Raw genomic sequence first — 18,815 nt, forward strand, 5'->3', positions numbered from 1 at the left:
AAGAAAACAACTCAATAACCCACAGTATTCGGAATGATACAAGAAATTTAAACAAGAATATCAAAAAATTGTTAAAAAACATGAAAAGGAACAATATGATAATCAATTTAGAAATAGCAATAATGTAATGAAGGAAAGTTGGAAAATAATTAATAAAAATAGAGGTAAAAACTGTCAATCAAATCATTATATCTTTTAGTAACAACGGTGACTTACAAAATTATCATAAAGCTGATCAAATCAACAATTATTTTCTTAATGCTGTAAAAAATAATGAACTATCAGTTGTTACCCGTACTATACAAATTGACCAATTCAATTCAAGTTTCTTTTTATCACCAACCACTGAAAAAGAAGTTTTATCTATTGTATTAAAAACTGCTTCTAAAACAGCTGCAGGGGTAGACGACATTGATGGAAAAGCTTTGAAACATGTTGCCACTTATATAGCTTTACCACTACTCATAAATGGATCATTTACATGCGGAATATTTCCAGATGTAAAGGAATCGAAAAGAATCCCTATTTTTAAAAATAAAGGATCTGTAACAGATATTGCAAACTATAGGCTGATTTGTGTGTCAAGTCAGTTCTCTAAAATATTTGAAGCAGCCTATGCAAATAGATTAACAGATTATTTAGAACTTTTTAAAATTATTCCTGTCATTCAAAACGGGTTTAGAAAAAATAAATCTACAAATACTGCTATTTCTGACTGTCTTCAATTTATTTATAAAGCATTAAATGATAAATTAAATGTATTGGGTCTTTTTTATGACCTTAGTCGTGTATTTGACATTTGATACGGTTGATCGTGAACTCTTATTACAAAAATTGCAGGGTATTGGAGTACGTGGTATACCGTACAATTGGGCCCTATCTTATTTAAGTAATAGAACTCGAGTAGTCACAGTGGATAATGTAACGTCGAAGCCACTACAATGTACGATGGGTGTACCTCAAGGCGGGGCCTTTATTTTTCATTATATTTGTAAGTGACCTAAACACGTTTTGTTCAATACCAGATAAAATTGTTCAGTATGCTGATGATACCAATATTCTCATGTCTCACAGTGAACCCATACAACTGGTGGAAAATACCAATGTTGCGTCTGCTGAATTTAGCACATATTGTAAAAATAATGGACTCAAGCTCAACGTAACAAAAACACATTTTATGCGTTTCTTACCAAAAAACTTAACTCCAATTTCTGACTTTTATTTACATGTGGATGGCAAATCAGTAGAAAATTATACTACAACGAAATTTTTGGGGGTAACCCTAGATCATAAACTTACATTGGAAACTCACGTAAATCATATATCAGCAAAGTTAAGTACATGTAGCTATATAATGCGTAATTTAAGAGAAGGGTTGCTCATCTCATTTTGAACGGGCATTTATAGCTCAAAAGAAAGTTTTAAGAAGTATGTATGGCGTTCCATTTTCGGATAGTTGCAAGCCACTATTTAAGAAGTCTAATATTTTAACCTACCTAGCCTTTTAATTTCCCAATTAATATTGCACATTGAGGAAAACAAGCTCAAGTTTGACAGAAATGAGGACATTCACTCACATGATACTAGAGGTAAATAAAATTTTCGACAACCTTTCTCTAGATTAGGTGTATCCCAACATGCACCTGAATATATTGGAATAAAATTTTACAATAACCTAGTCATTATATTAACTCTCAGTAATTCTTCACATAAAGGTTTTCGCCAAACTGTGTATTCGTTTTTAATGGACAACACATTCTACAGTATTGATGGATTTTTCAATTTTTAACATTTTTGCAACAATAGTTCTAAAAATTTTTTGAAGTTATACTTCTTTAGGCGCGATTGAGAGTAAAATTTCATAATTCTGCGCGCATGCGGTATAAACGTTATACGGGAGTTGATTGGGTATTAAAATCATGTGTCAATAATTGTTCAATATGGAGATTTTGGATAAACAAATTAATGTTGTGTATATTAGTTTTTATTGTTGTGATGGCAGAGAAAAATGCAAGTTTATAATATTGTAGTGACTTTTTAAATAGTTTTTAAAAGCGACAGGTACGTAACAATTGTAAATGTTTCAGTATCCTAATAAAAAATTTCATAGGTAGGACCTACCTATTTGGAAAATTTAAAAAGAAGCTACTAAAATAGTATGGAATGCTTTGATTTACATAATTTGATTACCATCAAAATTTCTATCAATATTCACCTAATATATTGTTTTCTTACTCTATGTTTTGTTGTATTCTAATATTTCTTTCAATTCTAAATAATTTCAATTCAAATTCAAAATAATTTGGTTAAATTCAGAACCGTCAAAAGTTTAATCCGTTTAGTTAGTTGATCTTCGCACATGATGACACCTGATCTCCGTGGGTAAAAGTTTAAGGTGAATGAATTTCAATACTAACTGAAACTTTTATTTTTTTATACATTTTATGATTGTAAGTTTATTATACAATTTTTTTTTCAGAAAATACGTATTTAGTTAAAATTTTGCCCTACACTGTTCAGAAATCATTTGTGGCATTTTTCAATGTGTTTATTTGTGTGTTTTATTCTTTTATTATTTTAATTTTTGGCATTGTTTTAATAAAATTTTTTGAGAAGTAGTAAGTATTAAAATTAGTTTAATATTTAAATAAAATATAAATAAACTGTTAAAAGTATATTAATTTCTTTGAAATCATATAATAGAAGTATAACTTCTTACGTGCGTACAAAGTACACATACATTCTTTTTATTTGTAACTTTTATTTATTTCTTATTTATTTTATTGTAATCACTGTTTTATTTTAATCTTGTGTACTTTTACTATATATTGTACTCTATTGTACTAAAATTTTGACTAGTCCGATAAGATTTATACATTTTTTTTTGTAAGAACTTTGTGGATGAATAAATTCTATCTATCTTCTACATCACTCATCCTGAAGAAAAGTGTCATAACTCAAAAACAACTTTTTTCATGGGAGACCAAAGAGAAGGTGTTAGATCTTAATTTAACTGTAAGTTTTAAACGGTAACTGCTAAAATTTATAAATTAAAAACGAATATGGATAAGTGAATGTTTCTAATTGTGTAAGAAGCAAATCCAAAAAAAGTATGATATCTGATTTAAAAAAAGAAAAAATCAACATTTTGGGTTATGTCACTTTTTTTAAATACTGCTCACTTTTTTAAACATTAACGAAAAATATGCAGAAAACTTCTCTAAATATAATGGTTTTCATGATAAATAACAATACATTCACATCAAATGTCAGAGCATGACTCCAAAAGTTTTATTGTTCCGGAATAAAAATATTCATTTTACAGCCAAGTGAATAATGACAGTACCGCCATCTTACGAAGTTATAAAGTAAACATCTATGTGACACTTTTCCTGGTAAAATATGATTTTTTGAGTTAATTTAACAAGATAACTGGAAATTATGCAATTTTTGAGTTGTCACTTTTCGTCTGGACGAGCGACATAATCTTCTTCTTCACGTGCCATCTCCGCGACGGAGGTTGGCAATCATCCTGGCTATTATTTTTGTTGCATTTGGTTGTCTTTTTAAAGACAGATCACTTGCTATGATTTTTTGTGGCGGATATTCTTGAGTTGGGGTTGATTTCATGTAATCGAATGAACTATCTTTTAGTAAAGTCGTCCCAGGAACGCAACTCATCAATATTGGCAATATCATTTTAAAGTCTTCTACTTTAAAATGTATAATACATGCCTGAATTGCCGATATAAATGAGTCAGATTAAATAAATTATTAGAAGAATTTTTTACTAAGCAACAATATTTTTGTTTATTTAGTATTATTTTGTATTTTGACAACCACACCCGAATTGGGCGTCGAAACGTTAATAAATTCATTTTTTTTTTTTGTAAAATTGTGGCTTATTTCCCATTTAAAATAGTTCACTGGCTATTCTGATCTTAGATGCTGCTGCTCTGAATAGTTCGGTTGATGTGCATCCGTACCATTCCCTCAAGTTACGCAACCACGAGATTCGTCTCCTTCCTACACTTCTCTTGCCCTGGATTTTCCCCTGTATAATCAACTGAAGTATGTTGTATCTCTCATTACGCATAACATGCCCCAGGTACTGCAGCTTTCGTGTCTTGATGGTTTCCAATATTTCCAGTCTTTTGTTGACTCTTCTCATGACTTCGTTGTTTGTTATATGCTCGGTCCATGATATCTTCAGGATTCTTCTATACACCCACCCATGTGAATACTAGTTCTTTATTGTTTTAGGAAACCCACAGGTAAATATCATGTTCAAATTTGTACTACAACTCCTTGCTGGTTAAGAGGATCAGATGAGATTCTGGAAGCTATTAAGAAAAATCTTAAGTTAGAAGTTGGAGAGACAAGCAAAGACATGTTATGGACCTTATCTGAGGTTGAATGTCTGGGAGCATGTGTTAATGCCCCCATGGTACAAATTAATGACGATTACTATGTAAGTAGATAAATTTGATTATAGGGTCCTTAGGTATAAGGTGATATTTGAATATAGAGTCCTCATATCCCAGTAGCTGAACATCAGTATGTATTTGTGTAATTCTGTAATCTATGTTCTTATTTTAAGCTATTGTTTTACATTTTGTGTAAGATATCCCAAAATCTAGGTGCGGAGTGAAATTATTTTATAGCTGTAACAAAATAGAGTAACACACATTGTAACTTAGGACACCTTGTCACCATTAAGAGTTTTCAAAGAAGTTTGTTAGATTCTAGTCAATATTTTTGGGTTCCAATGAATAAATATTAATGTAGAGGCATTTAAATATAATAATTATTATATTTAACATTTTTTTAACAATTAGCATAAGAAAGGTTGATTTATAGAAGGAATATCCTAATATTCCTTTAATTCTACCATATGAAAACGACTTCTTTTATCATTTAATGATAAGTTCTGCGACTAAGAGATGGAAAACTCCTATAAAAACAGTTGGCTACTTTTGAAGGGAACATTCCGAGGCACATACATAGAAGCTCATGTTAAAGACAACAATATCTGATGTAGATGATACAAATTCGAAGTATTCACAATTTATAAGGAACCAAACATTGTTACATTTATAAAAATCATTATGATGGATAGGTAATGTGGAATGGCTCCAGAAAAACGAATTACCTAATAAACTAACTAAGCAGCCACAAATAGGAAAAAAACAAAGACGGCAAACAAAAAAAGCCCAGACTTATAAAACAAGAGGAAAAAGAGGACAAAAAACTCAAAGGTTCTGAATCTAACTTCTTAGAGCAGGTTAAGACTCATAAATAATGATAAAATTAAATTACATTGAAAGCATGGATAATCCGAACATAGATTTCTTATACAGGGTGTTTCATTGGGAAACGGAAATACTTTCATGGTGAATTGAGGTCACCGAGCCGGTTCTAGATATACTACATTTTTTGCCCTACCGAATTTTATAACCGAGTTACATGGTGTTTTATCGATTTTGCCCATTTCTTTCCTAAGTCATAACTTTAGAATCACCCTGTATATTTTTTTGATATTTGGTACACATATGTCTCATTCAAAACCCAAACGACCGACATACTAGCCATAAGAAAAATCCAGGTCCGGATTAACAAAAAATTATAAAGTAATTCATTCATAAAGAATACATTCTGGTGGATGGGGGTTAAAATTACTTTTCATTTTTTCTTAAAATACATTAGTTATCAATTTTATTTGCAGCATATCTCGCTTAGTTTGAATGAAATTAATCTTTAATATTGCTCATTTTAAAGGTCTTTTTAAGCACTACAAAAGGTATTGATAGCATTATACACCTAAAATCGACCGTTTCTCTGTTATTTCAAGTTGAATACACCAATTTGGGCATGTACCAAAAAAACAAACTCTTTTCACCTACCATATCTCTTTTTGTATTATAAGTGGAAGATTTGTGAAGGCAAGCGTCTCTTTGTTTTTTTATAACCTACAAAAATGTTTCATATAGTTTTTTAGTTAGATGCATAGTTTTTACTTTTTACAACCGTTCGAAAAGGTGTTGTTTCAATGAAAATGGCCAATTTTCAACCACGAATAACTCAAAATGTATTGAGTTTTCAAAAAAAAATTATAGAACAGTTTTTGCTTAGAATTAGGTTCTCTAGCGAATTCCGTGGTAATTTTAACCAAACATTTTTCCACCCTTAAGAAGGGGTGGGAACCACCCCCAAGATAAAAGCACACATCGGCATAGGGTAGATTTTGAATTAGGAGATAAGTAGAGGCTATTTCCAAGATTTCATTAAAATCCATGCAGTAGGATAGAATTCGGAGGTAATATCATATTCTTGCTCCCATTGACTGGCGTACTACTTAATATTAAGAAATTCATAACATATACATATTTTACATTTTATGTTCCATTAAACCTTAATTATATACATTGTAAAATTGTTTTTTTTTAATTGCAGGAAGATTTAACTGTTGAAGCAACTAATGAAATTTTAGATGAATTGAAAAGTGGCGGTAAACCTGCACCAGGTCCAAGGTATTTTATATTTTACTTTCTCTTTTGTATTATTGTTATTCATAATTACTTTTAAGTTTAAAAATGTCATGTAAATGCAATAATTTAATCAATTAATGTACAATTAAACACTTACACAATAAGCCAAAGGGCTGCAGTGTGACCGGGGTGCATGCACGGACGGCTTCCAGGGAAAAAACCCCTTGTAGCACCTATAGCACCTAGTCACAGCTAGTACCCCTAGTTAGTCTTCATTCTTGTCATGAAAAAAATCATTTGTTATTATATGTTAGTTTCTTAACATCTCAGCTTGTTTAGTTATCAACATGCTACCAATATAGTCAGAATAGTTTTTTCCTGTACATTTGTTAGTATTGGCTGTATTTATGGATATAACTACACTATTCCACACCTTAAAAGTGGGTAATTTTTGATATCTCGAATTTCCTAAACCTGTTGTCCGATTTAAGTGATTTTTTTAATGTGTTATACGCTCTGAGCTTCGCTGGTGTCGCTCCTAGCGGTTACTAATTCAACTTTCGCCGGTAACTTTAAATTTATTATTTAATTGTTATCGTTTAATATTTACAACGCTAAAAAGTAATTAAATTGTAATAGATTTTTTTAAGATTTTGCTAATCATTTTGACGTTCTATTAATGAAATATTAATTTTTTACTTCGGATGCTTTCACAATTATCATGTAGATGGCGCCAAGATTAATTTATAAGTACATATTACAGAACATTAAAAAACGCGAATTCAGTATTTAAAACGTAAGTATATTTAAGGTAAAAATATATACCACAGCTTTGATCAACTAATATTTTTTATAATTAATGTTTTTAATTTGAATTTTAAATTAATCACTTTGACATTTATGTCAAATTTCCGGTAAACGTTTACAGACTTGTCACTACTGCCGCTCACGAATTTATAAATATCCCCTCTACGTACGAGCTCACAGCGGATAGCCTTATTCTTTAACAATATCGCTGTAATAATATTGTTGCTAGACAGGTAAATTGTCATTGTATACCGGGTGTACCAATCAAACTGTGTTTTTTTTCTCAAAGTTCACCACACCCTGTGGAATATTCTAGCTTTTATAAAATACTGAAATTAAAACCCAACTATAGCCTCAGTTTTTTTAACATTCTGTTTTTTATTCAATCACTTCCCAGATAGCACAAGTACGTTTTATGGACATCCAATGGACGTACATCTGTGTACATTGGAACGTCCAATGGACGTCCCGCTAAGGTACAATGGACATCCGTTGGACGTCCAACGAATGTCCAGAGTTCACAAAATTGGATGTCCATAGAACGTCCGCTACAAACGTACATTGTACGTCGTATTGAAGCTTTCAGTGTACACCTTATGTACATTCAATGTACGTCTTATGGACATTTGTAGGGCACTTTTCAGAAAGAAATCTAGTATCCACAATTTTGTGAATACATAGCAAAAAGCCTTTATAGGAAATAGTTCCTTATAATACTAAACTTATACTTAAAAATATTACACAAAAGACCTTTTTATTTCTCTTTACTATAACTTCATTATAATATATACTTTATTATAGGAACTAGGAACTTCATTAATGCACGACTGCACTTGCACGATAAACAGAAAACACAAATATATCACAGGATGTATTTTCATAAAGACGAGATTCAGATAATGACGCCCTAGGAAGCATGCACATTAAAAGAGGTTTAATCTCTGTTCTGTTTCTGCTCCAAACTATTTTTAGAGTCAGTACCGTTGTTGTATATTACAAGCGCGTTTGCCATTCTGTGAATTATCATAAATAAACCATCCTTCAGTATTCCACAACAATTAACAGCGATAATCCCCTAAAAGTACCTGCCTAATACTACCTTTCACGACCGATAGCGCGAAGAGCGACAACGTTGTCAAGAAGATTCTCATTTAGTTTGTATTGGGACTTAATATAATAGTCGCGTTTTGTGTAAAATATCCATGGACCACAAATGGATGTCCAATGTACGTTGAAATCAAACGTCCAATGGACGTCCCGTAATGTACGTACATAGTACGTCCAGTTTTGGTCCATGGACGTTTGGACTTTAAATGTACGTTATATGGACGTACATCGGACGTTGTGTGCTATATGGGTTATGTAGGATAATAAAAAAGTTGGGTACTTTAACAACTATTCATCAATACAGGATGTGGGACAAATTTTAAGGGGTAATTCTGCATAAAAAATAATGACAGTTTGCTTTATAAACGTATGCCTTAACATAGGCGTAACCAGGGGATGGTTTTGGTGGTTAAACCCCCCCTCCCCATTTGGATGTACTTTGAGCTCTATACGCTTAACACATTAACACCATTACTATTCCATACCCCCTGAGACCATCAAGTAGTTGTAACAACCGGGCCGGTTGTTCGAACGCTAATCAAGAAGTTGATTATAATCAAGTCCCCTTAACAACCATCAAATAACAAAATCCGTTGTTCGTACGCCAATCAGTTGATTGTAATCAATTATTATGTTAATTATCATTATGATAATTAACATAATTGATTGATTAATTATTAGTTAACATAACAATTATTAACGTAATTAATTAACTAATCAATTAATCTCTTAATTGTAATCAATTATGTTCTCAGCAACCCGATCAAAGTTGACGTTGACAGTTGGTGACAGTAATTAAATATTTGATAATGATCAATTGATTCCATTTTTGATTAGCGTTCGAACAACCGGCCCTAAGTACGATAAATAAATCTATAGGGGTGTCCACAGGAACAAAGATTACATGCTTATTTTTACGTACCTTGGATGATATAATGGCAATAATGTATTTATTCATGTCATTTTAGACATTAATTTTATATGATTTCCTCTATTAAATCCAAACCATGTTCTTTACAATTGTCCTTGGCTTATCTGTGATGATATATTTAAATTTTTTGTTTGCAGAAGCGGTAGATTTGCTGCGGAGCCCATAGGAGAACCAACCTCTTTAAAAGCTGAGCCCCCAGGTCCAGGAGTAGGTGTTAGAGCAGATTTGTAAATTTATTTTATTTATATAAATAAACAAGATAGTTAATATTGATGTGGTATGAATTTATTCAACTGTATGTATTACATTGGTGTATTACTGTACTGGTTTTCAAAGAATTGTGTATGAAAAAGATAAATGTTTAAAGACAATGTACTAAAAGTACGTGGAACTAAGGAGATCGATTGGAAAGAGTTCCGAAATACAAATATAAACTATTGTAGCGGAAGAGAAATCTTGGCCGATCCCCGTATAACAGTAAACACCTCGAGAATGACGTAATCGGATGTGCTAGGCCTCGCCGGAGAATTCTGGAAGGTACGTCACGTAGGCGGAACAAGCCGATAGCTCGAGATGGGAGTCGATTGTTCCAGAATAACAACTGGGTATAAATACGGGCATATTTTGTGAATAAGTTTAGTGTATAAGATAAATTCGTCTGTAACTTATATAAATAAAGTCGTATATAAATTACGAACCGCTGGTTTTATTGTAATTAGAAGTAATTACACTAATCACGCTACAGTTGGTGTCGGTGTTCGGTTAACTTAGTGCGATATAAATAAGTGAATTACAGAGAGACTTTAAAAGACTTTTGAACTTTATTCGTCGGGAATAACCGGAGTGCGTTAATTGTTCGGTATTCGGAAAGACTTTAAAATACTTTTGGACTTTATTCGTCGGGAATAGTTAAAGTGCGTTGATTGTTCGGTATTCGGAAAGACTGTTAAAAGACATTTTGGAAAGTACGTGTGTGCCGACCAAAGATGTTGCTACAAGAACTTACAGTAAAACAGCTCCGTGAACAGCTCGAGGAACGGGATCTGGACAGCAGTGGGCTCAAGATAGTCCTACAAGCACGACTCGAGGATGTCCTCACGAAGAACGGAGAAGACCCAAAGACGTTCCACTTCCAGTCAGCAGAACAAGTAATCTTATCGAAATTAAAAACTGTTTCTGAAACGATCGATGAAACTTCTAGAAGAAGCGACGAGAAACTTGAAGAAGTTAGTAGAAGAAGCAACGAGAAACTTGAAGAAGTTAGTAGAAAAAGCGACGAGAAACTTGAAGAAGTTAGTAGAAGAAGCGACGAGAAACTTGAAGAAGTTAGTAGAAAAAGCGACGAGAAATTCGAAAATGTTGCTAAAAGATTCGATGAGACTTCTCAAATAATTAAAGAGGTCTGTAGGCAAAACAACGAAAAACTAGAAGAAGTTTGTAAACAGAACAATGAGAAATTTGAAGAAGTTTCTAGAACATTCGATAAGATGCAGAAAAGTGTAGAGACCGTAGAAGAAAAGATCAAACAGCTAGAGAGCAGGATAACCGATACAAAAGTACAACCATCAGTTAATGCAGCAACGTTAGATCCTTTAGTGAAAGATGAACTACCGAGAGACGAAACGTCGCATAATATGAGATTCAAATTACCACCATTTGATGGAAAGTCCTCTTGGTCCATATATCTTAGACAGTTTGAAGCTATTGCGACCGCCAATCATTGGACCGAACAAGAAAAGGCTGTTTCCTTGACTGCTGCTTTACGAGGTGATGCTGCAGATATATTAAGGTCAATTCCCAAGGGTCAAGAAAATTGTTACCAGACCTTGTTCACTCGTCTAGAAAAACGCTATGGAGATGCCCATCTACAACAAGTATACAAAGCACAACTGCGAAGTAGAAGTCAACGAGCAAGTGAGAATCTGCAAGAATTTGAAGCAGATGTGGCTCGTGTGGTGCGGTTGGCTTATCCAGAGGTGCCAGACAGCGTTTTAGAAGAAATTGCAGTAGATACCTTCGTCAATGGGCTGAAAGATAATGAACTACAGAAAGCTTTATGACTAGCAAGACCGAAAGTTTTAGATGAAGCACTTGCTATTGCATTGGAACACGAAACGGCTAGTCAAACTTCACGAGGCCATAGAGTAAGAACCATTGAAGAAAGTGACGAACACAACGATGAACGTCTGGAGGAAATGATACGGAGAGTATTAAGTAATCAGATGCCAAAGAGACGCGAGCCTAGATGTTGGAATTGTGGAGACGTAGGCCACATTCGTCGTAATTGTAAGAAGATCGTACAGCCGTCGGAAAACTAGAGCGGGTCGACACCAAGGGGCAACTGCCGACCTCGAGAACTAGATCCCCCATAGTAACTGTCAACCTTACGTCCTCCGGTGGAATCCACAACTTATACATCGAAGGTCGTATCAGTAATAGATGTAGATCATTTTTGGTGGATACAGGTGCAACGAGAACTATCGCACGTCCAGATGTAGTACGAGACCATAATAAATTATCACCTGCAACAGTAAAGCTTAGAACAGCGACTGGTGAGCTAATTAATACATATGGCGAGGCTAATATGTCAGTATCCATTGGCCAGACCACAGTTGAACATCAAGTATTAATTGCCGAGATCTCCGACGAATTCATATTGGGGATGGACGTACTACGGAAAGTGGGGGCAATATTGGATGTTCAAAATGGAGTTCTCAAGATCAATGGTGAAGAGTTGCCCTTTCACGACGACAAAGAAGATGTCATCCGCTTACTTACTACATGCGACGTAACCATACCCGGTAATAGTGAGAAAATTCTGATGACCATGCTTGATGGACACTGCCGAGAGGGAAGTTTAAGGATGGTCGAAGATGTGGATAATGTCGAGTTCCTAACGGCGAAAACTTTGGTAAAAGTTCGAGATGTGATCCCTGTAAGAGTTATGAATTTAAGGGAAACTGCTATCAAGTTAAGTAGAGGAGCTTTGATCGGGCAGTGTGTTCCCGTGGCTTCAATTTGCTCTGTGAATACCAATGAGAAATCATCGAAGGCGAAGTATCCAAAGGAGCTTGTTGAGATAATCATTGAAAGATGCCAAGATCTTGATCATGAACGAACGGAAAAAGTGACATCTATGCTGATAGAGTATCAAGATGTTTTTGCTATTGACACGAAGGATAAGGGAAAAACAAGCATAGTAACGCATAAAATAAATACCGGAGACGCTCAGCCAATCAGACAACGGCCTAGACGACTTCCATTTGCGAAAAGAGATGAAGCCGAAGAGATTATCAAGGATATGGACAAACAAGGGGTAATAGAACCATCGAACAGTCCATGGACATCACCAGTAGTTCTGGTAAAGAAGAAAGATGGTTCAACGCGTTTTTGTATCGACTACCGCCAGCTCAATGCGGTAACAAAAAAAGATAGTTATCCTTTGCCCAGAATAGACGATACATTGGATACTCTCTCCGGTTCTCGTTGGTTTTCCACACTCGATTTAAAAAGTGGATATTGGCAAGTAGACATGGAGCCAGCCGATCGGGAGAAAACCGCATTTTCGATAGGATCAGGGCTTTGGCAGTTTACGGCTATGCCGTTTGGTTTATGTAATGCCCCTGCCACATTTGAAAGATTAATGGAGGCAGTTTTAAGAGGTCTAACATGGAAAACATGCCTGGTTTACTTGGATGATGTAATTGTGGTTGGAAGGTCCTTTGATGAACATGCCAAGAATCTAATAGAAGTCTTTCAACGATTGAGGGCAGCGAACTTGAAGTTAAGTCCGAAGAAATGTCACATGTTTCGACGAGAAGTTAAGTATTTGGGACATATTGTATCGAGTAATGGTGTAACAGCTGATCCTGAAAAGATTGAAGCAATTAAAGATTGGCCAGTACCAAAAGATAAACATGAAATTAGAAGTTTCCTTGGCCTATGTACATATTACCGACGATTCGTCAAAGGATTTGCCAATATCTCCAAGCCCCTAACAAAGTTGACGGAGGAGGGCAAAGAATATACATGGAGTGAAGAGTGCCAAAAAGCTTTCGAACAACTACAAATGGCTCTGATCAGTGCACCGATATTAAGCTACCCGGGACAGGCAGGAAAATTTGTTTTGGATACCGATGCTAGCAACAGTGCTATAGGAGCTGTTCTCTCCCAAATCCAGGACGGACAGGAAAAAGTCATCGCTTATTTCAGCAAAGTCCTGTCGAAACCGGAAAGAAACTATTGCGTTACCAGAAGAGAACTGCTGGGTGTAGTGAAGGCTTGCGAACATTTCCATAAATACTTGTATGGCAGAAAGTTCCTTCTTCGCACCGATCACGCTGCTCTAAAATGGCTCATACAATTCCGTAATCCAGAGGGCCAGATGGCAAGATGGTTAGAACGATTACAAGAATATGATTACGAGATAGAACACAGGGTCGGAAGAGTTCACTCAAATGCTGATGCCCTTTCGAGACGACCATGCAGTGCGAATTGTAATCACTGTGCCAAATTAGAGGAACGATTTTGCCCCGTGAGACGAACCACCGTAATTAATGAGCAATGGCAGCCCCAACAGTTACAAGACGCCCAAGAAGATGATCCATGTATAAAAAGAGTATTGGATTGGATGCGGCAAGGTGAGAGACCTAGTTGGCAGAACATTAGTGCATGTAGTCCAGAAGTCAAGGCCTACTGGAGCCAATGGAATTGCCTGGTACTAAAAGATGATCTTCTGTACAGAACCTTTGAGAACGATGATGGTACAGAATCTAAGCTTCAGTTAATTGTACCTAAAAGTAAAGTGTCAGAAGTATTGCGTCAGTTGCATGACGGTACATCAGGTGGACACTTTGGTATTACGAAGACTCTGCAAAAGGTTCGAGAACGGTTCTATTGGGTGAACTGTAAAGATGATGTAAGAAGATGGTGCCGAAAATGTGAACCGTGTGCATCCGGTAATGGTCCGGTTGGTAAAAAGAGAGCACCCATGAGACAGTACAATGTTGGAAGTCCTATGGAAAGAGTAGCTATCGACATTGCAGGTCCATTTCCAGAAACCGATGCTGGAAATAAATACATCCTGGTAGCCATGGATTATTTTACAAAATGGACTGAGGCCTATGCATTACCAAATCAAGAAGCTGCTACCGTTGCAGAGGTACTTGTTAAAGAATTCTTTAGCCGATTTGGTGTTCCCTTGGAGATCCACTCCGACCAAGGGCGAAACTTTGAGTCAGCTCTTTTCCAAAACGTTTGTAAATTGATTGGTGCCAATAAGACCAGAACAACACCCCTGCATCCTCAATCAGATGGGATGGTCGAGAGGATGAACCGAACGATGGGTAAACACTTGTCCAAAGTTGTATCTGAACATCAGCGAGATTGGGACCAACACATTCATTTATTCCTGATGGCCTACCGCTCGGCCGTAAATGAAACTACAGGTCAAACACCAACCTGCCTGATGTTGGGTCGTGAAGTTCGGTTGCCCTGCGACCTAGAGTTTGGCTGCGGACCTTCCGAGGAACATGTTGCAGGCGAAGACTACGTTGACCGCCTGAAATTACGAATGAACAACATTCATGAACTTGCCCGACAACACATCCAGATAGCCAGTGACAGAATGAAAGATCAATATGATTATCGATGCAAGAATGAAAGCTTCGAAGTAGGTGATCTTGTCTGGCTTTATAATCCGCAACGTCGTCGAGGCTTATGTCCTAAACTGCAAAGACAATGGGAAGGTCCATATGAAGTTAAGAAGAAAATAAATGACGTAATATATAGAATTAAGAAGTTGCCAAACGGTAAACCAAAAGTTATTCACATAAATCGTCTTGCACCATATGCTGGCTCAAATGAAACAGAAGAAGCACGAGTCCTCCAACAGGAGATGAAAGATGTCGCACAGCCAAGTTTTAATCAATTTATGTCAAATTACGCAGCGAGAAAGAGTGCTAGATTCGGCGTGACCACAGAAGTTCAGCAAGATCTGTTTGGTGTTCCAGAAAACGTCTCTCTGGCCCACTGTGTTGCCCAAGACCTCGAGATGACTAAAGGAATATCGTCCGTATTCAATAGAAAGTTCGGCCGCCTGGACGAGTTAAGAAATCAGCAGCCTAAAATTGGAAGAGTACTGCGATTGGAAGATGGTCCTCGATCTTTGCTGTATATGGTAACCAGAAAGTCTTATACGGACACGCCAAGCTACGAGAACATATGGCGTGTTCTAACTAATTTGAAGAAAATCGTGTGTAATTATGACATCAAAAATTTGGCTTTACCAAAAATAGGCCATGCAGTAGAAAATCTGGATTGGAAGATTGTGAGAAGCATGCTTGAAGTGGTCTTCAGAGGAACTGGTGTACAAATCACTGTGTGTTGCATGAACCCGAAGATGTCGTACCCTTCAAAGACAGTAGACTGTTATTTCTTCTTGAAGGGTGTATGCAGAGCTGGAGAGTCGTGTAGATTCCGCCATCCTGGGCCTTCATTTAGAGTTGCTGATCGAGACGCTCAGATCTTAAGAGGGGAGCAGTGTAGCGGAAGAGAAATCTTGGCCGATCCCCGTATAACAGTAAACACCTCGAGAATGACGTAATCGGATGTGCTAGGCCTCGCCGGAGAATTCTGGAAGGTACGTCACGTAGGCGGAACAAGCCGATAGCTCGAGATGGGAGTCGATTGTTCCAGAATAACAACTGGGTATAAATACGGGCATATTTTGTGAATAAGTTTAGTGTATAAGATAAATTCGTCTGTAACTTATATAAATAAAGTCGTATATAAATTACGAACCGCTGGTTTTATTGTAATTAGAAGTAATTACACTAATCACGCTACACTATAGATACAGTTGAGTCCACGATTCTTTACCCGTGCGTCATTAATACCTGGCGAGATAAAACCAATGAACTGTCAACACGGATGGAATGGTCCCGTCCCATTCAAACAGTGAAGCGAGATTGCGGCCAACATGATTGCCAACATCTCCCTTGCCAGGGAAAATTTGCTACAACATACCACCAGAGTTGCCAGATGTGATTTTATAAATCCCCCACTTAGAAACTGAAATTCCCTCAAAGCTCAAACCCCTTTAATTTAAATTTTTGCCGCATTTTAATAAATTAATAGTCAAATGTAGAGAACAGTAAACCAAAATTATACTACTTATCAACAGAAGGCCCTGGAAATAATTCATAGGTCCTATCGTCTTCGCTTATACAGGGTGTCCCGAAAAATAGTGCGTTCCTTTAAGGTATGGATAGAATACACAATTTAGAACAAAAAAGTCCTATACCATTTTTTTCTAAAGTTAAACGTTTCCAAAATAAAGATTACATTGTTTTCCACATATTTGTATTTTAATGTTTAGGAAATAAAATAATCTGGCAACATCGTACGCACTATCGAATAATAACAGATAATAAAAACTCGTTTGTGATTTACAGTATTTAAAATAATCCAACCTAATAGTACTTATGTATTTACTATTTTGTTTACTATAATTTTTTTTGGAATGTATTGAAATACCTATTGCATAATTTTAAACGAATTGTATGTACATCTTTTAACATAAAAACACATTTTTTAACTCAACTAGTAAATTATGTATTTAATATGCTTTAAATGTGTTGAATGCTGAGGGCTGTAACTGAGTTACATAGTTTACAGTGGAAATTAAATACACCAGATAACGAATCGGTCCCTAATTTGTTTACTTGTGAACTAAAATAATTAAGTTGTACTTACTGGGAAATAATTATTATACCTACTAATAAATGTTCAAAGTAACCCACTTTCACGAACACACGCGACGAGAAATACCGGTACCTAAAACTTTTTGAAAGAAATTATAGTATGTCTCTCCATTACTCCATTTAGTGATCTGGCATAAATAATCAACATAACATAATAGGTACTCAAGAACACACGATTTGAAAACATTTTCGGCACTGACACTAAACAGAATTCTTCCAAACTATCTGTTTACTAAACACATGGGACTGTCTACGTTTAAATTTTCGTACCTCACATAGTTGCCAGAGGTAAATTTGCGTACCAAAATGTATTTTAATTTTTTGGTCAAACGGTTGCATTTAGAAAAAAATGTTATAAGAGTTTTTTGTTCTACATGGTGCCCTCTGCGTAGACCTTTAAGGAACGCACTATTTTCCGGGACATCCTGTATGTGAGTATAATAAATATACAGTTCTATGTATATACGCAAATTTAATTTACCATGATCCCTTAAAATCTCTCATAATTGTCCCTCCCCAACCATTTCTGCTTAGAAAAATTCATATAGACGCTTTCAAATTACTCCAAAATTATGGGAAAATACCCTAAGCTGGCAACCCTGACTACCACTATCAATTTTTTTGTTTACGAAAGATGGCGATTATCCTATCCTTCCCTGACTAGACTCTCATCCTGGCCGCATTAAATTCACTTCTTGCCCATTCCATCCGTGTTGACAGTTCATTAAATAAAACACATACTTTTTATCTAGCATCATTCTCGATCACGCATAAAACTAAGGACAAACCAGCTACCGCCTGTTATTAGGTAAAAACACATGTTATTTTTATGAACGCTCTAGACTTCAGTACATTGAAAAGAAATACGTACAAAAAAAGACGCTTGGGGATGTTTTCAAGTACAATTTGTGACGCTTCTGGTTTGTTTACTTTTGTGGCTGTCAGTCTGTTGAATTTTTTGCTGTTTTTTTTTATCGAATTTTTGCATTTTGAAGTTTTTTATATTCCTAAAACAGTTGTTTTCACAACTAATTTTGTATTGGAGTTTGAAATTTTATGGTAAGTGTATTTTATTTTGTCTTTAATTTTTACAACATACAAAGTTAACCTCATTCACACAGTTAAGGAATGCTTGTGTTTAAGTTTCCGTGAAAGTGAATAAAATGACAAAAACGAAATATGTTATTGAATGTCTTTATAAAATGTTTATTTATTTATTAATCACTAATGATATTAATATTAAAAGAATTTATTAAGCTAATGTAGCTGTAATTCTACACCAAAATTTTAAAGCAACTTACATTTGACATATTTATTTGATAACGTCAAATTTTATAATGTAACCCGTGATTGGGGCAGTACCCACTTTCTGTCACTTGCTGTTGCGTTTAGTAAAATTCCGACTTATTTCGTATGCTTTAAATGATGACGCTCGGGTAAAGAATCCTCGACTCAACTGTATATTAGCCTATCACGCATATATCACAAATGTGAGAAGCCAATTGAAACTACACAATTTGGTGTAATATAATTATAGTACTATTATAAAAGAAGAGCACTCGAGATGCTTTATTTATTTAGTGTATAATGTTCAGCATTTTCGCCATGTTAATGTTTATGAGTGTTTCTTCAATTATGAAAAAATGTTTGATATTACAACATGACAATCTTTGAAACCTACCTACTAGTGTTACCTACTATAAGACTATAAGATATTAT

The 18,815-nt window shown here is 35.2% G+C and overlaps 1 protein-coding gene across 1 annotated transcript in view; it reads left to right on the forward strand.

Moving 5' to 3' along the window:
• The window catches only part of LOC126881198 (probable NADH dehydrogenase [ubiquinone] flavoprotein 2, mitochondrial), a 32,274-nt gene extending 22,668 nt beyond the window's left edge, over window positions 1-9,606 (forward strand). Inside the window, exons 4-6 of the mRNA XM_050645301.1 lie at window positions 4,264-4,471; window positions 6,454-6,530; window positions 9,471-9,606. Of these exons, the coding sequence (XP_050501258.1) occupies window positions 4,264-4,471; window positions 6,454-6,530; window positions 9,471-9,564 (379 nt within the window). The 3' untranslated portion in view covers window positions 9,565-9,606. The remainder of the gene's footprint in view (window positions 1-4,263; window positions 4,472-6,453; window positions 6,531-9,470) is intronic.
• The last annotated feature ends 9,209 nt before the right edge of the window (window positions 9,607-18,815 follow it).

Source organism: Diabrotica virgifera, chromosome 3 (genome assembly GCF_917563875.1).
Source record: "Diabrotica virgifera virgifera chromosome 3, PGI_DIABVI_V3a".
In the NCBI taxonomy this organism is placed as follows: Eukaryota; Metazoa; Arthropoda; class Insecta; order Coleoptera; family Chrysomelidae; genus Diabrotica; species Diabrotica virgifera.